Source organism: Pteropus vampyrus, unplaced genomic scaffold, assembly GCF_000151845.1.
Source record: "Pteropus vampyrus isolate Shadow unplaced genomic scaffold, Pvam_2.0 Scaffold33, whole genome shotgun sequence".
In the NCBI taxonomy this organism is placed as follows: domain Eukaryota; kingdom Metazoa; phylum Chordata; class Mammalia; order Chiroptera; family Pteropodidae; genus Pteropus; species Pteropus vampyrus.
The window spans coordinates 9790604-9818415 of NW_011888814.1; the positions used below are offsets into that span (position 1 = coordinate 9790604).

At 36.1% G+C, this 27812-nt stretch overlaps 1 protein-coding gene and 1 pseudogene across 1 annotated transcript in view; both read right to left on the reverse strand.

Annotated features, from left to right (window-relative positions):
- Positions 1 to 27812, reverse strand: part of COPG2 (coatomer protein complex subunit gamma 2) — a 105646-nt gene that overhangs the window by 39793 nt on the left and 38041 nt on the right. Inside the window, exons 10-20 of the mRNA XM_011357239.2 lie at positions 19370 to 19503; positions 18756 to 18823; positions 16552 to 16740; positions 11984 to 12079; positions 11430 to 11673; positions 9288 to 9363; positions 8484 to 8587; positions 7834 to 7959; positions 6965 to 7027; positions 6356 to 6495; positions 5625 to 5796 (exon numbers count right to left, since the gene is read on the reverse strand). Of these exons, the coding sequence (XP_011355541.1) occupies positions 5625 to 5796; positions 6356 to 6495; positions 6965 to 7027; positions 7834 to 7959; positions 8484 to 8587; positions 9288 to 9363; positions 11430 to 11673; positions 11984 to 12079; positions 16552 to 16740; positions 18756 to 18823; positions 19370 to 19503 (1412 nt within the window). The remainder of the gene's footprint in view (positions 1 to 5624; positions 5797 to 6355; positions 6496 to 6964; positions 7028 to 7833; positions 7960 to 8483; positions 8588 to 9287; positions 9364 to 11429; positions 11674 to 11983; positions 12080 to 16551; positions 16741 to 18755; positions 18824 to 19369; positions 19504 to 27812) is intronic.
- On the reverse strand, positions 17731 to 17849 carry LOC111738042 (annotated as a pseudogene).

Sequence of the window (27812 nt, forward strand, 5' to 3'; positions counted from 1 at the left end):
GTGGGTCAGGCACACGAGGAACATGGGAGAAGTGGAAGGGGCCAGTAAAGGATGATGTGTAGAGACAAGTGGTCCATTAAAATGGAGACAACCCTGTCAAGGGCATGGCATGGTAAAATTATGAAAGGTCAACAAAGTCCTGAGAAGTGCCACCCTTCTATAAAACAGCAGACCTGAAAAAGTGTGTTTAGTGTTGAATTTAGACAGCACTTGGCTTGAGTACAGAATGCTGGTGACAAAGCAGCTGCTGTGATGGATGGAGCATGCGCGCAGGTCAAGAGGGGAGCAGATGTCAAGGAACAAAGCCCTGTTGAATCAGTTGCACGGCTAGCAGATGGTAGGGGCAGTAGGACAGTATGTTGAAGATGAAGCAGAGGGCCTCTTGAAGACAAGAAGACAAGAAAAGGCAGAGGATGGGCCATGCAAGGTTATCTACACCCAGTGTGGAAAGAGAGAGAGTAGAATCTTGGCATCATGAGAAGGCAGCCGACAGGATGTGAGTTGCGTTGAGTGGCAATGAGACGATGAAGGGACAAGGAGCATGGAGGAGGAGAAGAGGACTTTTTGATTGTGAGAGGGGCTCAGGTGGGTAAAGGGGCATCGTGGAGAAGGGCAAAGCAGCCTGAGGAGCCCACGATCCGGGGATGTGGCAGATGTCAGGGATCAAGTTGCATACTGGGTACTGAAGCCAGACAGCAGGAACATACTAGTGAATATAGGGAAGTGTATGTGGAGTCTGTTCTATCTGTGGGCAAGCACTGTTTCATGGGAAAGTAAACAATGTAGAATATTTATAAAGAGAGAAGTTATGGGATAGACAAGTATAAAGTGAGGGCAGTGTAGTGCAATCTATTGGACTTCGAAAGAATGGTATTTAGCAATGAGAAAATATGCATCCTATAGATGGTGACATAGAATGTTCTTCCAATGAAAAGGAGCAGAGGAAAAATGGAAAGAAGTGGTTAAAATGAAATTGAGATTAAGTGGACAGCATACATATTGTCATTCTCAGAATTATTGGGGAACATTACAATGGCGATGATACACAGTGTTGCCTGTTAAACTTGATCACAGTTGACGGATCACAGAGGGAGCATGAGCTACATATCCTAAAGGAAATGTCAGAAATATATAAAAAGAAGGGGTCACAGAGAAATTGGTGGCTACTGGAAAAGTCTACCAGAAAAATCACGACAAAGTGGGTTGATGCAGGAGAGGAAATGGTCATACAGAGATAAATTCGCAAAGTGACATCAGAAGGGCGAGCGGCAGCCGCGGTCCTCTTAACATTAGTACTTTTGACAGCCAAAGCTGAAAATGCATGCGAGAGGATGGCATTGTTCGGAGTCATAAGAGCAGGTAAAGGAGCAAGTTCACACATGTTCACATACTGAATCCATTTAAAGGCAAGACAGGCTGTGAATCAAGCATGGGTGGTAGAAACAAGCAAGAGTATTTTCTAAGACCAAAAGAGGGAAAAGGGAGAAATGAATGGATATATCATGTTTATGTTGCATTCTAGAGAGATGTTATCATTTAGTAAAAGCAGCAATAGATTGTGGATGATGACGATGGTGGTGTGAAAATGGAACATGAAATAGTAGGACAGACAGATCGAAAGCACAGCGGGAATGTTAGAAATTCCAGGTATCTGATGAAAGGCAGACTGGTTACAAGATGAATGAACAGGTGAATAAGGAGGTCTCAAACTGAGAATCCCAGCCGATCTCATGATGGGTCAAACTGGAAGAATATTGATTTAAAGGCCAGACTGATACAAATTCTAGAGATAAAGGCAGGGGAAATGGTGACTGAACAGTAATGTCTTACCTATCCTGCTTTTTTAGTATATGAATAAAAATTCAAATTATGTGCTTAGTTTGAAAGAATGCAGAGTTTTATCAAGGGTCATTAATATGGATCCCAGTGAGTAGATGGAGGTGAGTCAAAGTAAAAAACTCTGAGATAAATTTGACTTAATTGAAGTTGTAGATTTAATACAGAATGTCAGGAGTTAATATGGTTAATATTATACAACAAATAATGGAATAGAGACTACAGATTCAGAGAAAAGTTGAGTCCATCAGAATCCTCTGGTAGCTCAAGTTAAGATGGAGGTTTAAGGAAATGTAGGCAGAAAATCGAGAAGTGAAGTATTCACGAAAGAGTTATGAATTGTCATATAAGAGGCAGCATCCCTAATGAAAAACAGAGAAAAGAAACTCTCATACATGTACTGCTAAACTTGATCTTAGCAAGGGTGTTTTCTATTGAAGACTTTTTAAATGAGTTATTTCAATTTGCTGAGATGGGCTTGAAATGAGAAATATGATGCAATAAGGACTGACAGTCCAATAATAAAAATAGATATTAGCAAGATTCTGAGTAGATAACAACAAAAAATTAAATAGACAGGGGCATTACAGAGGTCCAAAGTGTGGAAAAATCTCTAAACTGTTTCATATATATGCTGTTACTGGTATAAAAATATTCAGAGGAAAGAAGTTGAAAGAAAAAATACTGAGAAAGAATGCTGCCTTGAAGGCTTTTCTAAAAATTTTTGAGTAAAAGAATAATTGCTGGAGGCCAGAAGATAATATGTAGGACTAACTGAATGGAGACTTACTCTTTCCACAAATTGCCCAGCATTGAGGGAAGGAGTTAAGGTCGTATCTTGCGTTGGGTTAAAGTAAATTTTTTCAGATGGTGTAGATGTTTTGTACACTTATAAAGTAAGGAGGAGTGGAAAAGTTTAAAGTTACAACAAATGTTAACAATACTAGAATAACTTTCTGGAGATTAAGAGGGTGTGTGTCTTTTGAACGATGGAAGACTTGATTTTTAAAGAGGATGAAGGAAGAAAGTGGATAGCTCCAGAATTGAAACAATTAATAGCTTCTATTTATTGAGTGTTTATATGTCCGGCATCATGCTAATCACCTTACCCAATTTCATTTCACCCTTACGACAATCCCGGAAGGCTTATAGAGATGAAATAACTTGTCCGAGATTACACAGTATGTAGCAGAGTCAGAATTTGAATCCCAATTTGTCTATCTCCAAAACCTGTATCTCTTTCTATTATGCTATACGATTTTCAAGTTGAAGAAAATCACAATCCACGTGATTTTCTTTCTGTGATTATCAGGAAAATATATTTTCTGAGATGAGACCAAGTAGAGGAGATGTACAGATTTTCGAGTGATTGGTAACATTTGGAATAGTTGCGTTGGGAAGATTCAAAAAAAGAAGGAATGGGGAAAAGACTTTTTTATTACCATCTATGCCCTGGTATTTCACTTCTATTCATTGCACAGCATAGACTTTGGATTGGCCATGGATTCAAAACTTTAGAATTTCTGACAAAGACAAAAGAATAGAAAGGAGTTGTTTTTAAGCAGGTATATGATGGGTGAAATAGAAATCAGCCACTACTAACAAAGTTTTAAAAGTCCAAGTGTTGACACAAATTCCCTTTCTTTTCTCCTCCATGCAATGACAAGAGTTTATAACTGACTTTTAGCACTAATCGGCAAACCCTCTGAGTTTAACAAAAAGAAAATTCTCCAAATTTTAATAAATAAAATACTAACAAACCATCAAGCAAAAGTGTCCATAGCCAGCAGACCAAAGGTTAAAACCTCTGGGCTAATTTGTAAGATCTATATTTCAAAAGAAATTAACCCCTTCGTAACGAGGGGTAAGAAAACCTCCCCCTCTACACTTACTCTCTTAGTAGAAATGTTTTCTGTCGTTTTCTTCTGAACTATATGTAACTTCTGTATTTTCGATATTGTTGTTTTATGTATCTTGATATTGTAAAATTGTATTTATTGTATTCTGTTAAGACCACTGCCTGGGGTGTGAGGCACCTGAGTTATCAGTTATCCAAGTGAACCTGGGGATATGGGAGGAGCTTGTATCGTCAACTGGGAGGAGCTTGATTCTTTAACGGGTTCAGCATTTCGCTTCCCTCTAGAAGTGAGTGGCGAAGTAGCATTCCTTAACAACAGAAACTTGGTGAGAAGTAGCACGGGAGGAGGAATCATGAAATATGGAGAAAAGACCACTTGAAAGAACTGATAAAGTGCAGAGTTTTCTAGGATGATAGCACAAGCTGCAGGGCTACATTAAGACAGGGCCTGGATACTGGTTTGGAACAAGAAAAGACTAGCTTTGCTTAAGAGTCCAGCCGGCTTAATTACTGGCTGGTGGGCATACTTAAGACACATCTAACCTGAGGGAAACGGACCAGGAGAGAAAGCGATGATAAAAGGGAATGGAACTAGAGCAACCTCATAAAGGGACGAAGGAGGTAATGAAAGGTTAACTTCGACGGCCTAATGCTCAAAGGAGAAATATTGGAGGCTAGAAGGGAAAGTGCCTTCCTACCCAGGGGGTTATGGATCCAGGGTGGCTGCAGATTAGAAGTGCAGGTCCACCAGGGGCCAGAGGGGACAACCTGGGATTCAGACCCAGCAATGGTGCCAACTTGAATCTACCTCGTGTTAGAGTGAGTAAACTGGTCTATCGTCCAACACAGACGAGATTGGGCAGGGGCTCCCAGAACCCACATCTGAAAAGGGAGTTCGGAGAGGGGCTAAAAGAAGGCAGGTTAAGCCCCAAGTGTAACTGAATGATGACCAGGGATAACTATTTACTAGTACTTCTACGATTTCTTGTAACTGTATCTTCCCCACCATTTGTTCATTTTGTTAATTTTTGTTCTTTCCTGTACTTGTAGTAAAAATTGTTTTTTTCTGTACTAGTAGTAAAAGTTGTTTTTTCCTGTACTAGTAATAAAAATTGTTCAAAATATAAATGCGATGTATGTACTTATTTCCGTGAAAACCGGGTACCAGTTGTGAATGCTCTGCAGTGAATATGGGAAGAGATGAACTCAGGTGGGAAATGAGGAAAAGAAATCAAGGACCGCAAATGCCTGACATTCAGAAGAGACAGGTCAAAAGACCTCAAATCCCCAAATTTGTCAATACTACTACTGGCACTAGCTGCTGGTTCCCCTCTAAAGCCACCCTCCACCCGCTGCCAACTTTCAGACTGCATATGGTTCAAGTAGAGAATTACAAAGCCTTTCCCATACATGCACACACAACTGTTGGTGAAGAGACTCATTAGGCTGAGACATACGCTCACATGCCAGCCTTACACTGCATGACCTTCGAAAATGACATATTTTAAAATGCCATGGATCTACTAAATAAAAAACCCTCAAGATGCTCTGGAAAGAAATATCAGGGAGAAGCAGGCCACGCTTCTTCACAGGAGGCATCGGGTATATGAAACCTCGTCAGTGGTTACACTGTTCCACCAGAAAGCCTGAGGTCCTTTTTGAACTACCCCTGCATACATTCAGTTTCTCTTTTAAGATGAAAAGTACAGCAAATTTTACTCAGAGACTTAGTTATATATTAGTTATAAATAATATTCCTGCACCAGTAACTGATTTTATAAATACAAATATATCACCATTATCATTACATTTAATTCTGGAAAAGAACCATATTCTTGAACTCCAAACGTGTGTCCAGACATTTAAGAGCTCAAGCAGTAATGCATTCTTAACTACGTAAGTATATCTCTTCCCTTTTGTGGGTTCATACCTGCTGAAGAGTCATCATCGGGCAAACGGACAAGAGTGTAACATATTCCTGGTTGATTATATGTGAGGCTGAGGGCGGGAATGTAACACAGCACTTCAAAGGAATCTGATGGTTCCACCTGCACTGTCACTTTCTCCAGTAGCTGGTCATTGAGAGTATTGGTACAGTCAAACTGAAAAGGCAAACAGAAAAAAAGTTATCACTGTTTGCAAGCAAGTTCTTCCTTCTGTCCTATAACCCACAACTCAGTTCTGGAAACCTTCGCTCCCTAAACAGCGCTGCAGGTCTCCTCCAAAGATTTTTCTGTAGGCCATAGGGATAGCCTTATTCTTGAGGTTTTGGGATTTTTATTATTCATTAGTTTTGTTCTCTTTTGTGAGATTTAGTTCTGCCTAACAAGATGGCAGATGTCTGATCACTACTGGGAATCAAATTGAAATCCAAGTTCTTGGAACAGCCCGCATAATTTACCCTGTTAAATGACGATTATTTTTTAATAGGTGATACTGTATGTTGCTCAACTTCTTCAGACATTTTGTTTTTATGTCCTCTTAGTTTTTAACCCATCATATGAAGGCATCTCTGTAGCTATGGCGTTAGGAAAGAAAACAAGAAATGCTGCCAATTTGCTTTGCTATAGAAAGAACTAGAATCACAAACTAACGGGGAGTTAATACTTGTCTTCAAACATACTAAGCCCCTAAAGGAGCCAGTTAGGGCACTTATCTCACCTGGAACACAATGTGGTTGGTAAACATGTGCTTAATACAACGAACAAAATATTCTGTTTCTGCTTCTGTAAGTTGAACAGGCTCAGAAGACTTGAACAAGGGTCCTAGATTCATAAACTCAGGAATAGCAGCCAATTGTTCTATCAAGAAATAAAGAAAAGAAGGAAGAGAGTAAAATACGAAGACAAAGGGGAAAGACATTCTGGATGCCTAAAATGTCTTACATTTCCAATAGCCTGACAAATAGTTTAAAACTCTAATATCTCCCCCAAGGTTTAGTAAAACGATGTTTTTAGAGAGTTTATATATTCGATTACTAAAAGCAAAAAAAAATAAATAAATAAAATAAATAAACTATATTCCTAATTTTTTTAGAATTTGAGCTCTCTGTTAACCAAGATACAGAGCAAGAACATTCCCGGTTAGTTAGCACCTGGAAATGGGAAAGCGCCACAGACCCCAGGTGGCCCCAGCAACTGTGACCTATGACAAGGTTTCAGCCGGACAAAGATTTCCTATACTGATAATTCATCAGATTTAATGAAAGTAGCAGAATGTTCCATTTACAGTGCCTAGAGTGCAGGACTTCTACCCATCGAATCATCATACCTTGGAAAATGTCTTGCCTGGAAGGAGCCAACTTCTCTGGCTTAGTAGCCACAAGTGTGATTTCTACAAAGACAGATATGAGGAATCAAGTGAACTTCCCTCCCACTACTGAGCTGAAAATGCTGACAGACAGAAACTTCTTGAACATATATAAGGGGCTATTGCTAAATCACAGGCTTCTGTCACTTTTTTGGAGGGACGCTCAAATTAAAATGTATTTAGTAAACATATTTTGTGAAATTACAAAGCAAGCCCTAAAAATACAGAATTTGCTTTAAGTGGACCATGACATACAAAAAAAATTACTCTTAAAAGAAGGAACAATTTATAAAACAAATCTCATGATTCAAATAGAAAAAATTACCTGCATCAACAGAAAAACTGAAAATGTTCAGTTAAGATCATTCATTCTCATTTCTACCTCTAAACATTTGTTCTCTTTTTTCTTTTGAATTTTAAAGTTAGATATTCCCTGGGAATATATATTTTTTTATAATCTTGTCCCATATATTCTTTCAAGACAAACCTCCAATAGCAAAATTAAGGAATTACCAACTTCAGAAAATAAAAATAGGAGGTGACAGCAAAATTACTGCTCTAAGACACAGTGACAACTAACTTCAAATGCTGTAATACTGAGCATTAAAACAGAGAAAAAACTTTCAATATGGGTCATGTTTCATACTGCTTTTATGAAAAAAAAAAAACAACCCAGGACATTTTTTTAAGACCTTAATAAAAAAAAAAATACACCTTAGTTCTAAAAGATTTAGAAGTACAGAGTGACAATTAAACAAAGGTATTAGAGAAAATATGCTAACAGCTTATTCCATTGGTGAAAAACTAACAGAGTGAAGCGTTCCCATTACCTGCTTTCTGTTCAAAGACAGGAGCCATAGCGAGAGGAATAGACTTAATGTCAAATGGTTTTTCTGAAGGCTCCAATGTGTACTGGTATAAGGCTTTTTCCATCCCTGGAACAGAAACTGTCAAACCTGTGAAACACAGAAATCTCGGCATTACAACTTCTTTCCAGTGCTAGGATCCAGATGGGCCCAGATTTATAACATTTATCTATACTTTCTGAGGGAGAACAATAAAACTACAGATGTTGTAACCTAAATGATTAAAAGTAAAGGCTATTACATAAAACTGTCTTAAAATTTCATCCAAGGAAGCATGGGAACAGAGCATAAACATTTCCAGAAAAGAAAGCAACTTAGTCACGTGGAAACAATGATAGCATAAGAAAAGGGAGAAAAGGTAAACCTTTCTGTGAGGGAACTCAAGGAGGACCAGGAACAAGCAGGTTCTTGGTCCTCCTTGAGTTCCCTCACAGAAACATTCTTTGGACTTTTATATACTTTAGGTTTCTCTAGAAATGGAAGTGCATTCAAAGACAAAAACCATGCATTTTGCCTAGTGAAGTCAGCTCGTATGCACATCATCATGAGATATGCTTCTAAGATACCATCTGGGGAACAAAAGTGTATTGTCCACATCCTCAGCTCTCACTGACCATTGAAGATATATGTAGCATTCAGTGCCATCTGCCTTTGCTGCAGCACATTCAGATAGAAGGTAGCTCTGTCCCGTACCTCATCATCAGTATCCATCATACACCTGTCCAGGGGACACAGAATAGGCATGTCACAGCACCCTAAGGATTCATAGTGTCATTATGAATCAGAAGCACTACATAAGACAGACATTAAAATAATTAGGAAGAACACAGTAACAGAAGATAGTCTGGAGTTTTTTCTGGGATCTACAACCACATGACTCTGGTAAAGACTTAAACTTCTTTATAATTAAGAAGTAGGAATATGAGACTTTCTATGGATACTAAAAAGCATTCGGAATCCAGGCATTGTTATTACTCAAACGGCAATTTGTTTCATTTAAACCAGCCAGCCTTTGGTTTATCATTTTTCTGCTTTAATTACAAGATATAATCACAGAGTGTTTGCAAAAGCCGAGTATTTTCCTCATCAAATAGGGAGTCATGGAGACCATAAAAAGCTGATATTTTCAACTCTACTTAGTGAATCACTTTGAAGCTGGCCTCTATTACACAAATTGAGACACATGCATTAAAGTCACTTTCTCAAAATCATACAGAGAGAAATCCAAAGTCAAATTTTATAGTTTTAGCACATACAAAATTACTAGATAAGGACAAAATTGCCATTTGCCCCTCACTTACTCCATCAGCTCTACTCTTAGGCCCTGTAATGCACTTGATACGGTACAATGAGGAATTCTATATTCAGTCATATGGTGGTGTTTATTTTAAAAAGATAAAAGGCATTCTTTTACTTACCTTTGTAGGAGTACAAGGATGCTTGGGAGAAGATTCTCATTCTGAGCCCCAAATTTAGCCAAAGCACTCACAGCAGCTATATTGAAGCATAAAACGAAGCAACATAAATACTGGTTTCTAGAGTTAAGTAGTAATCATTCAAAAAAAATTAGAGAAGCTTCCCAATGTTCAGGGGAAATAAACTTGTTTTATCGTGTGTTTCTTGATCTCATTTCTTTGACCCATTTACACATAAACAGAAATCTTCAGGCCCAAGAGGCTCTGAATGGGAAAATCTTCCATGCAGTGTGGGAAAGGAATCATGTTTTATGAGCTATCCTCTACTGTGACCACGAATCTTTATATACCGTACTGAATAATTAACTCTAATCTCAAACAACCAGCTCAACAAAGATTGATTGCTCTCCTAACTTTTGTCAGGAACTGTGACAGGTGCTGGGGGGAGAAAGAGGAAAGACTCAGATAGAACCTGACTTGAAGGAGTTGCGCACTAGTGGGAAAGACAGGCAAGTAAAGGGATAATGACAACGCAGCACAGTAAGTCCACATCCTGGAGAACTACATCCAGGATGCTATCTGAATACAGAGAGGGGACTTTAAATCAGAATTGGTGGAGGAGAAGTAAGACGAGGAGTTAACACTTATTACTTGAGTTAAATTGTGAAGAACTAGCAGAGTTAGCCTAGAGGGAATGGGCAGGAAAAAGAGTATTGGCAGAATGACAAGTGAAGACCTCGGCCCAGAGAAGTACGCTTGGATTAACACTGGAACTGGACACAGGTGAGTAAGGCTGACCTGTATTGGAGAGCAGGAGACAAGTGAGAGCCAAGAGATAAAATAAAAATAGGTGTAGTTTAACCTCAAAGTTATTATTAAAGGAGGTTAAATACGGGATAAATGTATTTGTAGCAGAGTGTGCTATGCAAAATTAGTAAGCAGGTTTTGTAGGCAAAGACTGTTTTTGTAGCGGAGTACGGAGAACAGACTGGATCTGTGTAAGGCTAGAAGCAATCAGACTAGGTGGGTGCTGGAAATAGACGAGAGCCTAAAGCAGCACCCTTGAAAACAGGAAAATGAAGAAATATTAAGAAGACAGAACTGATAGAATTTTGCCAAAGAACAGATGAGGGGGAAAAAAAAAGTGGAATAAGTTTCTGCCTTTGAACTGAGTTGATAAAGGTGAGGATTTCAGTTTAGGTGAGTTGGAATTTCAAGTTGAAATGCCTTAGACAGTTGGGCCTACAAGTTCAGGAAAGAGGTGTGACTTCAATGTCACAGCATATCAAGAGAGCTCTGAAAATGATCACCATAAAAAACAGGTAGTTAAGAAGACAAACCCCTAAGGAAAACTAAGATTTTAAGGAATGGAAGGAAATCTCTCTAAATAAGACTGCGGAGCGATGGGAAGATGCAGGTTGTTGTGGAAGCCAAGGGAAAGGCTTTCATGAAGCGTTTAGTCAATAGTACATCAAACTGACTGAGAGGTGAACAAAGATAAGAACTTTAAGGTGTCTACCTTGATTTTCAAACTACCATATAAGTAGTATTTTTAAAAAATAGTTTCAGAGGATTTTTAATGGAGAGAGCTAGATGTGAGTTGGAGAGAAAATGAAGAATAAGTTCATGGAGGCAGCTAGTAATGGCAACTTTAATTTTCTCTGACAGAGAAAATACAGTCAGTAGCTAGTGAAAGATAACAGACCAAAGGAGGGTTCATATTTTAATAGGAGAGAGTCGAACCTGTTCACATGCTAAGAGGAAGGAATGATTAAAGAGAAAGTAAAAAAAAAAAAAAAAAAATCCTAAGACCTGTTTAATAAGACACTTAAAAAATACAGATGCACACACACGAATTTCATAGACATTCAAACTTATGGTACAACTCTGAAAAAATGGATACTGCCATCACGGTATTCCCATTATACCAAATGCCAAGGGTTATTTGTCCCTAATATAAGGCAAAACTCAGGATGGAAATTGGAATACAGAGAAAGAGCTGTATATCTGGGGCCTAAGTATGCTCCAAGATGCCACCATCAAACAGACCTTACGACTTCATTTTCCAGTTTCATCACCACCCCCTTGAGTTACGCATTTCAGAAGATCAGCAGTGACATCATTATCAGTGTTCCAACGACTCACCAGCTCGGACAGCCTCATTCTCCAGTACGACCCTATTAAAAATAAAGCGGATATATTTGGAGGGGACAGGCGTTCTGGGGCCCTCTTTGCCCAACAAGTGTAGAATCTTAGTAGCCAGAACAGTGTGTTCGCAGTCTTCGATGAATTCACAAAGGTGGGCTAGGCCCGCTTCTTTGCTCTCCGGGTTCTCTTCCACAATGCCGATTATGCAGTCTACGATGGCGCGCTTGTATTCGAAGCCTCCCTGGCAAAAGAGAAAACTGCCATTCATCCTGAGGATGCTTTCTGGAAAAATGCTTATACTCTGGAGGCTCATGCTCATAGTATGCAAATTTCCTTCCCCTTCCCTGATGAAAAGAACAAAAGTGGTTTTTCTCCAAGGGGGAAAGTCACTGCGATGGCACGTTTAGTAATAAGACAGCAATCAGAATTAAGCGTACTATTTGAGAGGCATGCTGAAATGACAAAGAAAGCTGCTTTAAATGCTAAGGTATTTAACAGAAACCATAAGAATTTGAGAGCAACTTCCAACGATTAAGAAGTAGTCCACCTACATCGTCTCGGAGCATGTTGGAGAGGAAAGTCATCATGACGCTGTGCTTTCGAGGGTATTTCTGACAGAGAGCACTAATTGCCTGCACAACCACCACCTGTAGAAAAACAAACAAAAGGCCATTCGCTTTTATGATGACTGTACGACTACCACTCATTAAAAAAAAAAAAAAAACAGAAAAGATGTTCATCTTTATAACTTTAGCTACTAAGCATAGTTATTTAATGCAAGCTAAGAGGCGCTGTATTTACTCAAAATGACAATAATGGTTCTTCATGAAAAATAAGCAAGGAGACCTCAAGGGAAAAGAAAAAGCAACGTAAAAATGAAGTTCATTCAAGAGACCCTACCCCTCTGCTCCAAGCAAATAAGCACATATAATTTTTAAAGTGAGCAGTAAAGATTAAAAGCTTGAACAGATTGATTTCCATAGAAGAAACAGAGGAAGTTACCAAGGAACTATTTTACAAAATGGTTTCTAGGAGAATTTTACCACAACTTTTTTACTGGGATCTGTGACCAGTGTCAAAAAGTGAGAACAGTGTGAGATTTTACCCTACTTGCAAGCTAACAAGTTAGCTTGTTACATGGATGTTAGTAAAAAACACGAGAATCCTGGATGGGAGATGAAAGACAGTAAATTACTCACAGCAATAGCAATGGCTAGAGTATACGTATTTAGGGCCGTTCTCCTGAGCCCCAGTTCCCACAGGGCAACACAAAAAGGGCTAGAACTGCAGTAGGTTGCACTTCAGGACAAGAACCTGAGGTGTGGCACTTGAATATTTGATAGTGGCAGTAAGCATGTCGGTCCTCTGTTGTGAAGGGAAACATTATCTTTATTACACTGGACAGTGAGCATGTTTGCTTTTTACTCTAGAGGGAGCACTAGCTGTATCTTCTAGGGCTGTATGGAAACCTGACCTTTACTTTTACAGGGAGACAATGTCTTTCCTCAGGCTGGAAGCTATCTTGCACTACACAAAGGGAACAAAGCTGGGACAGTAGGAAACAAAGGGCAGCTAGTGCCTAACTTGCAAGGTGTGCAGAAATACAAGAAACTCATGGAGAATTGAGAATTGTCTCCCATAAACCAGATAGTCCCAAATCTGTATACATCATTTCAGAGCATAGAAAATGAAGAAAAACATTCAATCTTTTTATGAAGCAATAACACCTAAACTTAATAAAGATGGTATATATAGGAAAGGAAAAAATTACACAAATCATTTATGAATATTGATGCAAAAATTCTAAGTGATAATTAGACTAATACTCGAACACTACAGTAAGAAAATAGTATGTCATGGTGAAATGGGGTTTATATCAAGAAGGCAAGAATGGTTCACCATTAGAACTGATTAATATAATGCATCATATTAGTGAATCTATGGAGAAAAATCACGATTATATCAACAGATGCTGAAAAGCCTTTGATAAACTCTAACATCCATTCCTAATAAAAATTCTTGAAAAAATAGGAATAGATGAATGGTTCCATTTTATACACACACACACATATACATACGTGCACATGCACAAACACCCCAATCCTAATGTTAGCATATTAATAGAGAATCCCGAGACTCATTCCCATTAAGGTCAGAAACAATACAAGGATGCCACTATCTTGACTATTATTTAACATTATTCTGGAGATATCAGCCAATGCAATTAGACAAGAGAAAACAGAGGAATAAGAATTAGAAAATAAAAGACAAAACTACCTTTATTTGCAGATGACTTTATAGTATACCTGAAAACCCTAGAGAATCAATAATAAAACTAACTCAACAAAATAATTCAGCAAGGTAGTAGGATACAAAATTTACATGCAAAAACAATACTATTCATATGCATGAATAATAACTAGTTAAAAGATACAATGGACAAAAAAGCATTTATAATAGCAACAACAAAAAGATCAAGTACTCAGGAAAGCATTTTAAAGACATTCAAAACTAATATAAAAATGTAGTAAAATCTCTTGAAAGGCACAAAAGTAGATAAATTATAAGACATCCCTTGTTCTTGGTTAAAATGTCAACATCATCAAAATCTCTGTTCTACCCTAATTTAACATATAAACTTAATGTTAACCCAATAAAAATGCCAATGAGGTTTTTTATAAAGTTAGATCAGTTAAAACTAAAGTTCATAAGGATAAATATACATGTAAGAATAGCTAGGGAACAATGAAAATAAAAAGCTATGAGGGGGACTAACAGCTATTAATACATCCTACAAAGCTTCTATATTTAAAATAGTGTATGGTACTAATGTATGAATAAAGAGAACATAGAATAGACTAGAAAGCCCCCAAATAGACCCAAGTACATATGAAATTTTAGTATATGATAAAAGTGGTACCTTAAATCACTGGGACAAAGACAGTCTTTTAAATAAAACTTGGGGGGATAACTGGATAGTGACTGGAAAAGGATGAGATCCATTTCTCATACCATATATAATAAAATCCAATGGATCAGATAGCTAAATGTAAAACATGAAACTATGCAAGTACTAGAAGAAAACATAGGTGAATTCTCATTTACCCATTCAGATCTTATAATTTGAAGGGAAAGGCTTTCTAACTATTACTCAAAACTCAAATGCAATCAAATAAAAGATTGACAAATTTGATTACATAAAAAAAAAAAAAAACTTTTGCACAAAAAAAAGACATAAGAAAAAGAAAAATGACAAACTGGGAGAAAATATAACATTTCACAGATAAAGAAATAATATCCCTGATATACAAAAGACTAAGTTATTGAAGAAACAAAAGACCAAAAATCCTATAGAAACTGGAGAAAAGACATAAGCAGACAATATTCAAAAAGATGAATTAAACGATCCTTAAAAATATGAAAAGATGTTTAACTTCCCTCATAATAAAAGAAATCCTGATTAAAACTACATTAAGATACCTTTCAACCTAGCATAGGGAGCTCTAGGGATTTACCCTAAAGATATACCTCCAACGTTTCAAGAAAACATATGAAAAAGGTTACCCACTGCGGCATTTATTTGTAATTGCAAAATATCGCATAAGAGATTCGTTCAATAAACTACATCACAAAATGACCTTCATAGGTTCCCCAAAACGTCTGCCTCAATATACAGGCTGTTGGCTTTTTAAAAGTTTAGATATAACACAGACAACAGTTTAGTGGTTACCAGAGTAAAAGGAGGGAAGGAAGGAGGTAGAAAAAGGGTAAAGGGGGTCAAATATGGTGACGGAAGCCAATTTAATTCTGGGTGATGAACACACAATGCAACATATAGATGACATATTATTGAACTGTACATGTAAAACCTATATTTTATCAACCAATGTCACCCAACAAATTCAATTTTTTAAAAAGTCTAGATATATAATAGAAGAGAGTAAATAAGTAAAAAGAGGGGTAGTTATACTTCTTTAGAAATATGAATGAAAGAATAAAATCTTTCTACTTTAATTATTCTTTTGTTCTTCTGATTATCTCTAACACATTCTCACCAGTTCTATTCAACAATGTACTGGAAGTCCTAGCCATTTTAATAAGGCAAGAAAAAGAAAAGAAAAGCATTTGGATTAGAAATGGAAAAGTAAAACTGCCCCTATTAACAGAGAATGTGATTATATAGACCTATGTAAATAATATATGTAACTATTAGAACTAATACAGTACTTAGCAAGGATATCAAGTTATGAGAACATAAAAAAAGTATTTGTATATACTAGTAGCAAATGATGAAAAGAAATTTTAATAAAATAGAATCAAAAAAGCATAAAATATTTCAATATATATTTAATAAAAGACATGCAAGACCTCTAGAGTAAATGCTACAACATATTGCTCAGAGAAATTAAAGACCGAAATAAAGGGAAAGGTATACCATATTCATGAACTGCAAGAATTATCATTGTTAAGATGTGAATTCTCCCCAAATATAAATTCAACACATCCCTGATCATAATCCTAGCAGGCTTTGTTTTAAAGAGGTTAAAAGCTGATTCTAAATCTTATGGAAATGCAAAGGAGCTAAAATATTAAAAAAGGACAGAGTTGAAAGACTACACTTAACATTTAAAAGGTTCCTTAAAAAAACAATAAACACAGCATTGTACTGGCATAGGACTGACAAGTGGATCAATGGAATATGATAAGGAGCCCAGAAATATACCTACAATTATATGGTTATCTACTTTTCAGACAAAGATGCCAAAGAACTCCAATGGGGAAAGAGAAGTCTTTTCAAATTATGCTGGAATGATGGGATATTATTATGTAAAAAAACTGAATTTATCATACACAATACACCAATATTAATTCAAGCTGCATCATAAAACAAAATGAAAAAGCTGAAACCATAAAATATTTACAATAAAACAAGAAGATATCTTTAAGACTTAAAAGTAGACAAAGGTTTCTTTGGACACAGAATGCAAACTATGAAAGAAATAAATTAATAAATTTGACTTCATAAAAACAAAACTTCGGCTCATCAAAAGATACTGCTAAAAAAAGAAATAGGCGAGCCAGAGACTAGGAGAAAACATGATCATATTCTAACTCTTACCTTGAACTCATCTGAGATTTCGGACACAAAAGACGATATCTGCTTCATGAGCCTGTCCACACTGCTCTCACTTCCTGTTTTGAGAAGTGTAGTAATGGCAAGGGTGGCGATGCTTCTGTTTGAGTCTGTGATCAAGTTTTCTAAATCCAGATTGCAGGCAGTAACAGCAGAGGGGTGCTTCATCGCCACCTTGTGGAAGGGCAAGAAAAATACTAAGCAAATTGCCACTGATAAAGACCAGAATGTTAAAAAGCAAAGGAAGAAATCATTTCAATTTAAATAACAAGTGACTTTTTAAAATCTGAACAGGACAACATGGGTTAAAAGAAATTGTTTCAAGAAGAACTTTTCCAAATAAGATATGTCAATTTATAAATGATTAACAGCCACAGTCATATAGTATAGCATAGCACTTTCTTTTCCCAGTTTTCTATAACCTGTATAACAATATTGGTCTGTCTTTTATTAGTTTTTCCTTATAGTACATGTGTACATGGGCATCTATTTCATTAGAAGTTAGTATCTCTGAGAATAGGACTTAGCATGGTAAACACTGCTCAAAGACTGTTAGTATCTTACCACTTAGAAAACATTTCCATATTTAAACAAGCAAACTCTAGCCAAACTGAATTGCCTGTAGTCACAAAAACATGTTTGTCATTCTCCTTTGTTTCTGTCAATGTCGTTCACCTCTCTGCCTGTCCCAATATTAATACAGAATCCTTTACTCACAAACTTAAAGTCTGAAAACTAGGCAAAGTATTGGTATCAAAATTCATTTAACGGCAAACATGACCCAAACTAATTAAGTCTTAATTTATTACAGTTAGTAAGGATAGTCAAATGGCAGTGCAGTAATATTAATGTGTCTAATGCTGGGGTGCTGGCTCCAGGCCCAATGGGGTTAGTATATAAGAGATAGCATCACGTAACCTTTCTAAAATTCACAAAATACTGAATTCTGAGATACATCTGGCTCCAAGACTATAGATGAAGGAATGTGCACCTATATCAACTCTTTGAAATACAATTCAAATAGTTGTTCTTTTTTATTTTATTTTTAAAAATTTTTTAATTTTATTATTATTTTTTCAGGCGATGCAACCCTTGGCTGACCTCACAGATTGCAAGGACCTTGTCAGCTTACAATCCCTTATTTTTTATTTTATTTATTTTTTACGCCTACAGCACCTGGTCTTCCTAGGTGGTCTCCCATCCAAGTACTAACCAGGCCCGACCCTGCTTAGCTTCCAAGATCAGACAGGATCGGGCTTGTTCAGGGTGGCATAACTGTAGACCCTCAAATAGCTGTTCTATAAAGGCTCCTCTAAATTCTCTCCTCCAATTGTTCATACAATTAATTTATAATCAATCACATACTGCCTTATGACAAGTCTTCTACTGCATTAAACTTTAGTATTATTTATTTTAAATTATTATGGTTATTTAATTTATCCTATTTCTGTACTGTATCCTCTAGTCCCAGGCCTTATGGTAGCCAAAGCCACATGTTACTACTAAGCATCTGAAATGTTGCTAGTTTAAACTGAGATGCAGTAAATATAAAATATATACTCAATGTGAAAGATTTAATATGAAAAAATAAGACAAATATCTTCAATAAATTTATACTGATTACATATTAATATTACATTTTATACATATTAAGGTAAGTATATATTAAAATTAATCTCATCCTTTAAAAAATTTTAAGTGATTATGTTAAGATTTAAAATTTCATATGTGACTAACATTTTGTTTCTATTGGACAGTGCTACTACAGACCAGCACTGCCCAAAAAAACTATCTGCAGTGATGGAAATGTCCCATATCTGCACTGACCAAAATGATAGTCACTGACCTCATGTGGCTCCTGAGCACAAGAAGTATGATTAGAGTGACTGAGGAATTAATTTTTTAATTTTATTTAATATTATTTAAATGAAAACAGTCCTTTATAGCTAATAGCCATCATATTGGACAGTGTGACTCTTGACTATAATGTGCTTAAAAGTCAGAAATGAATTACAATCTTTAGTTGAATAATAGTGAAAATGGCAATACTAAAGGCCACAAATATAAGTGAGGTACTACAGAAGTGAAACCCATAAATCACATCTACTAATCTTGAAGAGAAAGCCAAATGTTTAATATTTATGTTTCTCAAATATTGATATGTCAATAGATAGCAAAGGGACACCTACCTTGTTCAAGGTCCTCACAGCTGCATATCTCAAAGCTGGCTTAGGAGAGCTACAGAACAACTGAAGAACTAGAAGAAAATAAAAAGACCACTGTGAATATAGCTCATTTCACCATATAGCATGTATCTGACAATACAGTATATGAAGAATCATAATCAACATATGCATAAGGAAATTAGATCACAGGCATCAAAAATTCACACAAAAAATGTATCATCAAAAATAGAAAAAGCTCTTTTTCTTGAGCTATAAAAACTTTAAATATAAAAAACAGTTTATTTGTTCTAAAAATTACTATACTCATTAATTTTTTAATTTAATGGATAGGAATATTTATAGTTATAAGAACAAATGGGCTTTTTAAACATTAAAGAGAACTGAAGTCATTAAAGTTACTTCAGAAAGAGAAATAAGTAAAGAATAACTAAAAGAACTCATCTACAAATCAGAATGCAAAGGCTACACACACACACACACACACACACACACACACACACACACACACAGAGCTAAAGTTCAAAAATCATTCTTAATACTTATCCTGCAGACCTCTGAAGCTTAAAACAAAGACATAAGAATATAAACAAATGCCAGCTATCAAACATATGACTAACCTGAAACAGCAGGTGCCAACTCCCTTGCAGTACAGTTAGGTAGATGGATGATAGCTGAAGCAGCTTCATAAATAACCATTTCATGTTTATTTCGCAAGCAGCTCTCAATGAAATCAAAGAGTGGACTTTCGTGACTGACAATAAAAATATACAGGCCATAATTAGATATCAATAACCACAGAGGCAATATGCATGTGGTTAAAAGCACAGACTGGGAAACACTTTTGAAATTATGGATGAAGGACCTCTGAAAATCCACTCCTCCATAAAAACAATAAGAACACGGGCATAAATTTTCAAAAATCAACTTTTTCAGCATTCTAGAAATTAGCCAAAGGCTTGCAACAATCCCAGGAACATTTACTCAACAAAAACAGCTGAATCTTTATAAGGACAGTAAGCTTTCTGGTGTTTTTTTAACTTACTCTATTTCCATCCCCTCTTCCCAGTTTCATGGCAGCCTTAGAAACCAACAGCCTCAAAACCATAGTAGCTATGAAAGCTAGCAGCCTAGGAGCCACTGGAGGAGGCAGATGGGTCTACAGTTCCCTCAAAAGCCCTGTCCCCAGAGAACTGTCACTATTTGACCTGATTGGTACTTCCTAGAAAAGCCCCATTCATGGAATTAATCTTTATTTCATATGACTCAGAGCTCATTCAGTGAGGAAAGTCCTATATCCCCAAGGAAACTGTCCCCCACAAAAGTCCTATATCCCCAAGGAAACTGGCAATTGTTTAACATTGCAGTTGCCAGAGGCAGTTCGGGCAAATAAGAAGCTGCACAAAAAAACTTAAAAGGAAAATCTGAGGAATGAGATGTCCACAGGGAGTTTTGACAATTTCTGATATATTTCTAGAAATCTAAAAGGCCATGCAAACGTGGAAGGCTATGCAAATACCCAGGAAACACCTGACTCTCACCGATGTTTGACTATGAGGTTTTGTGCAAGTAGGAAGTGAAAGCTAAGGCAGAGTTATAAACTGCAAGAGCATGGAAGGCATGTGCCAACACACAAAGTGCCCACTGGGAAAAGGGTAAGAGACATGCTGGTTTAAAGCTTTTAAGAAAATCTGTCAGATCATTATCTGACAACTCAGCTAACCAAGTAGAGACATCCGTGGTTGCACATGACAAAGGATAAAGACTGCAGAATTAGCCCAAGAAAGTCACTAAACAAATACCAACAACAAAGAGCAACAATAACAAACTCTGAGGATGAGGAAGGGGGGAATATGATTACCAGAACTGCCATATTATATTATATAAAATATCTAGTTTTTGACAAAAAGTTATGATACAAAGAAATAGTAAAGTATGGCTCATATATGGGGGGAGGGGAGTCAATAGAATTTACTCCTGAGGAAGCCCAAATATTGGATTTACTAGGCAGATTTTAAGTCAATTCATATAAATATGTTCAAAGAAGTAAAGGAAACCATATCTAAAGAATTAAAGAGAATTAAAAAATTAAAGGCATGACGATCATGCTTGGTCAAAGAGAATATTAATAAAGAGATAGAGAAAGAAAGCAGTCGAAGAGAAAGAGGAACAAAAAGGACAGGAGATTTACACAGAACAAATAGCAAAATGGCAAAGGTAAATCCAACCATATTGATAATTATATTGAATGTGGTCTAAACACCCCACTGAAAAGATAATGACAGACAGTATTTTAAAAAAGCAAAATTCAATTATATTCGATCTATAAGAGATACACGTTAGACTCAAAGATACAAATAAAATGAAAGTAAAAATATAGGAAAATATATGGGAAACAACAGTAACCGTAAGAGATCAGGAATGGCTATATTAATATCGGCAAAATAGAATTTAAGACAAAAACATTACAAGAGATAAAAAGACATTTCATAAAGAAAAAGGTCAATCTCCTTCGGAATGATAAAACAATGATAAACATATACACACTTAACAACAGTCTCAAAATATGTAAAGCAAAACTTGTCAAAACAAAATGAGAAATAGATCATTTAACAGTAATAGTTGGAGATGTCTATACGTACCCAATAACTGATGGAACAACTAGACAGAAAATCATTAAGGATATGGAAGACTTAAACAACATAATCACCCAACTCAACCTAGAACATTCAACCCAATGACTGTAAAATACATTTTTTTCAACTGCAAATGAACAGTTTTCAAGGATAGATTACATGCCAGTCATAAAACAAGTTTCAATACATTTAGAAGAACAGAACTCATCAAAGTATGCTCGCCAACTGCAACTGAATTAAATTACAAATCAGCAACAGAAAATAAATAGGAGATATTCCCAAACATTTGGAAATTAGACAACATATGTCTAGGTAACCTGTGGATCAAGAATATATCAAATGGAAATTGACAAAACATATGAAAATGAAACACAACAAATCAAAATTTATGAGCTGTAGCTAAAGCAATGCTTGGAGGGAAATTATACTTTATACACCTATACCAGAAAAGAAGAAAGGTCTCAAATCAATAACCTGAGCTTCTACAATGGAGAAATTAGAAAAAAAAGAGTAAACCAAGCCCAAAGCAAGAGATGAGATAATAAAGGTCAGAGATCAATGGAATAGAATGAAGAAAAATAATAATAATTTTTTAAAAATTAGGAAACCCAAAGTTAGTGCTTTGAAAAACTTTCAGCTAAACTAACAAAGAAACAAGAGGAAAAAACTCACATTACTGACCTTAAAGAAATCAAAATTATTATAAGGGCATATTATAAACAAATATATGCCAGTACATTAGATAACTTATATAAAATAGACAAATCCTTAAAAAAAAATCAAACTACCAAAACTGACTCATGAAGAAACACAAACTCTGAATAGACCCTTGAGTTAGTTACTTAAAATCTTCCCTCGAAAAGCACAGGTCCCGATGATTTGGTTAATTCTATCAAATATTTAAAGAATAATACCAACCCTTCAAAAACTCAGAAAATAAATGAGGTGGGTACACTGCTTCCCAACTGATGTTGTAATGCCAGTATTACCTGGACAACAAAGACAAATTTTCACAAGAAAACTACATACCAATATCCCTCCTCACATAGACATGGAACTCAACAAAATATCAATAAACTGAATCCAGCAACACATAAAAAGAATTTTACACCATAATTAAGTAGTATTTATCCCAGGAATGCAAAATTGGCTTAACAATAGAAAATCAATTTGTTATATACCATATTAATAGCAAAGGATAGAAACCATGTGATCATCTTACTTGATGCAGAAAAAGCAATTAACAAAATCTAATACTATTCATGAAAAATACTCTAAAAAAAACAAACCCTAAAGGTCGAAGGGACTGTCCTCAACCTCATAAAGGGCATCTTTAGAAAATCAACAGTTAACATCATACTTAATGCTTTCCCCTTATGATCAGGGACAAGGCAAGGATATTTGCTTTCATCATTTCTACTCAACATTGTGCTGAGTAGAAATTTAAAAAAAAAAAGAAATTAAAGACATCCAGTTTGGAAAAGAAGTAAAACTGCCTTTGTTCATAGATAACGTGATCCTGTACAGAGAAAATCCCAAGGAATATACACACGGACATTGAGAGAGAGTGAGAGGGAGGGAGGGAGAGAGGAAGGACACTAAATGACCAAAAGCAAGGTTATAGGATACAAGATCAACATGCAAAAATTAATTGTATTTCTATATGTTGGCAACGATTAATCTAAAACACGATAAAAACAGTTCAATTCATAACAGCATTAGAAAAGAATAAAATACTTAGAAAGGCATTTAATAAAAACAATGCAAGACTTTTATATTGAAAACTACAAAACCCTGCTGAGAAATCTTAATAAATGGAGAAACAGTCTCTGTTCATGAACTAGAACATGACAGACCAAATGGACCTTAGAGACCTACTCAGAACATTCCACCCAACAGCAGTAGAATACCCTTTCTTCTCAATTGCACACAGAACATTCTCCAGGATAGATCACATGTTAGGTCACAAAACAAGTCTTAATAAATGTAAGATTTAAATCATATCAAGCATCTTTTTCAATCACAATGGAGTAAAACTAGAAATCAGTAACAGAAGGAAAACTAGAAAATTCACAAATATGTGGAAATTAAACACACTGCTGACCAACCAATAGGTCAAAAAAGAAATCAAAAGGGAAGTTAGAAAATACCATGAGACAAACAAAAACATGACATACCAAAATTTATGGGACTCAGTAAAAGAAGTACTAAGAGGAAAGTTTATAGTAAAAAACTCATTTTTTTTTTTTGACATGCCATTTATGAGAATACACATACAAAATCAAAAAGAATTGCCAGAGAAATTCTGAGAATTAACAAGTAGATTTAACAAGTCAGGGTAAAAGTGATTTCGCTCAAAACTGATCTGCTGGCCACCCGGAAAAAAAGTTGGATTCCTATGAATTTCCGTAACAACTGGACTCAGCTGAACATGTAAAGAAATCTTTTCTGGTCAATCACAATGCTTAGACTCTTTCCCATTAAACCAGTGGAGTGGCTGGTACTTCCATGAAGGTTGACATGGAGAGTCCTGCTACCAGCATGTCATGTCATACAGCTGCAAGGTTTGGATCCTAGTCCTTGATTACACCAGAGAAGGGCTGCTATACCCTCAAAATCAGCATGTAACGCAGCTGAGAGAAATGTGAAGTAAAACTATGGACCAAATTTCTTTACTTTCATATAATTTTTAGAAGTTTCTTTTTATCATCCTGGATGTTAAAAAATTTAAGCTTTGCAGTAATCTGTTATGCAAAAATAGATAACTAAATCATAAGTGAATTATCGCAAACTTACATGTGCAAATCAAAAGTGAATTATTAAAAACCTACCATGATAAAGAAAATGAATCTATCAAACATTCCAGAAGCTCTGATATGCCACATTCCAAGCACAACTGTGATGCTGCCCTAAAGGTAAGTATTATCTAACTTTTAATACTATAGATAAGTTGTGCCTGTTAAGTATGAAATAAAAAGAACTATACGAAATGTATTGTTTGTGATTTCTTAGTAAGATTTATCTCTGTGGTTGCATTTAAAAGTAATTTGCTCATTTCCACTGTTGTCTACTATTGACTGTATGAATATACTACAATTTATTTTTTGATTCTGGCATTGATGGACATTTGGATTACTTCTATTTCAGGGCTATTATGAATAATAGTACTAAAGGTATCCTTGTCTGTCTTTTGACACACAAATGTATGCATTTCTGTTTGGTATTTAAAAAATGCCAGTTGAGATTTTGAATGGTGTGTGTGTGGGGGGGTGTGGTTCATTGAATCCACATATCGAAATAAGATGTCACATCTTTACGGTACTGAATATTCTAAAAACATTAGATACATTCCTCCATGTATTCAGGTTACACTTTAAGTAACATTTTATAATTTTCTGTGTAGAAATATACACAATTTTTGTTAGATTTATTCCTAAGGATTTGATTTTAATACAAATGGTACCATCTTTTCGGAATTTTACCTTAACTGCTGGAATATAATATAATTGATTTTGAATATTGTCCTATCCAATAACCTTGGTAAAGTCTGATATCAATTTCTAATAGATAATATAAGGATTACTTTGCATTTTCTATGAGCACAATCATGTCTGCAAAGACAGTTTTATGTCTTCTTTCAAATCTTCAGATATTTTCTTTTTCTTGACTTATTGCACCAAGGAGGACTTCCAGTAAAATGCTACTTAAAAAATAGGATTAGCAGGCATCCCTGTCTCATTCACGACCTCAAGGGGAAAGCCTTTAACATTTTAATAGTACACCAATAAGTATAAAGATTACTAGAGATTTGTTGGTACCCTTATCGGAATAATGATGTTCCCTTTCCCTTCCATTCTCTCTTTGAAAAGAGATTTTTAATCACAAATTGCCATTAAATTTTATCAAATGTTTTTTTTGTATCCATTGAGATGTTAAGATTTTTCTCCTTTACTCTTTAAAGGAGGAATATTCTGTTGATCTTTGACTGTTAGATCAACCGTGCACCGCCAGAATGCATACTGGGAAATATGTGTTCATTATTTCTTCATACATCTTTTTTTGTTCCATTCTCTCACATCTTTCTCTAGAATCCCAATTACATATTAAGTGGCAGGCCACTTGATATCACAGTTCTCTGAAGCTGTTAATTTTTAATCTGTTTTTTTGTTCTTCAAATTAGTTACTTCCTGTTGCTCTATCTTCAAATTTACTAACTCTTATTCTTTGGTTACCCATCTCTGACCTGGTGTTAAGTCCATCTGGCAAATTATCCATTTTAGTTATTGTACTTGTAGCAGACGGAATGGTCTCCCAAAGATGCCCACGCCTTCCTCCATGGAAACTGAAAATATTAACCTTACTGGCACAGACCAACCCCTGACAGCCAGCAAGTAGACAGGGACCTACAGTCTATGACCACAAAGAAATAAATCTGGCCAACATCCTAAATGAGATTTGAAGTGGATTCTTCCCCTAAGCCTCTGGTAAATGACAGCACCCCACCAACATCTCGACTTCAGCGCACGAGACCTATGTCTAACCTACAGAACTGTGAGATCACAAGTGGATGTTATGACAGGCCATTTATGGTAATTTGTTATGGCAGCAATAAAAAAAAAAAAAACAATACAGATTTGGGTACCTGGAAATGAGGTGCTGCTGTATTAAGCACCTAAAATCGTGGAACTGCCTTTGGAATCAGGCAGTGGGTGGAAGCTAGAAGAATTTTGGGGCACATGACAAAGAAAGTCTAAACTGCTTTGAACACAGTTTCCAGAAATCTGGTCTTTAAGGACACTGCCAGTGAGGGCTCACAGACTTAGAAATCCAGTCTTGGAGAAGTCTGTGGTGAGGGCTCAGAAGGAAGTGAGGAGCATGTTACTGTAAAGAGTGGGGTGGATCCTTGTTATATACTGGCAGAGAGCTTAGTGACACTGTGTCCTGCAGTTTTATGTGGGAAGCAGAACTTATAAACAATGAACCTGGCTACTGACTTGAGGAAATTTCCAAGAAAAGTGTTGAAGGTGTGACCTGGTTTCATCTTGATGCTTATAGTAAAACGTGAGATGACAAATTTCGCCAGTGGACAGCAGCTTTGGCCAGAGCTCATGAGTTCCACAGTGCCTGTGATCTTCCCTTCCTGACAGGCTGCCCTACAGACTTTGGACTTGCTTTAGCAAGCCCCAAAACTGTATATGCCAATTCCTTGTAATAAATCTTATATATTCATCCCCTTTGGATTCCGCTTCTTTATTGAATTCTGATTGGTAGAGGACTTTTAAGCTCTAGAATTTCTTTTGAGCTCCTTTTTATAGTTTCCATTTCCCCTGTTCATTGTAACTATTTCCCCTTAAAGTCTTTAACAAATTTGTAATAGACGCTTTTAAGTTTTTATCTGTTAACTCCAATATCTGGGTCATGTCAGGGTCAGTTTCTATTGAATGCTTTTTCTCTTAACTATTGGTCACATTTTCCAAATTCTTTGCACTTCTAGCAATTTTTTACTGTATACAGACATGTATCACTTAATGACGTGAATACGTTCTGAGAAATGGGTCATTATGTGATTTCGTCATTGTGCAAACATAAACTTGCAGAAAACTAGATGGCAATAGTATTCTACACACCTAGGCTATCTGGTATAGCCTATTTCTCCTAGGCTACAAACCCATACAGCATGTTACAATTGCCTACTGTGTTCATTAAAGTAACAATGTTAAATGTGCATCTAAATATACCTATAGAAAAGTACACCTATATAGAGCACTCACTGTGAATGGAGCTTGCAGGACTGGAAGTTGCTCTGGGTGAGTCAGTGAATGAATGTGAAGGCTTAGGACATTACACTGACTATAAACACTGCATGTAGGCTGCACTAAAATTTAAAAATTTTTTCTTTCTTCAATAATTAACCTCAGCTTATTGTACTTGTAGCAGACAGAATGGTCCCCCCAAAATGCCCACGCCTTCCTCTATGGAAACTGAATATGTTTATAAGGTGAAAAAGTTATAACTTTATAAACTTTTTAAACTTTCAATTGTTTTGTAATAACACTTAGCTTAAAACACAAGTACACTGTGTTTTGATCTAAAATACTTTATATCCTGGTTCTGTAAGTTTTCTACTTTTACATTTATTTTTTTAATTTCTAATCCTTTTTGTTCAAAACTAAGATACAGGCACACATTAGCCTGGGCCCACAGAGTCGGGATCATCAGTATCACACTTCCACCTCCACGTTGTGTCCCACTGGAGGGTCTTCAGGGACAGTAACAGGCATGGAGCTGTCCTCTCTTATGACAACAATGCCTTTTTCTAGAACACCCCCTGAATGGCCTGCCTGAGGTCCTTCTTGAGGAGGTGTCATTCTTTTCAGAAATATGTCCATGGTGGTTTGCTTGGTTTCTTTTTTTTCCATCATAAATT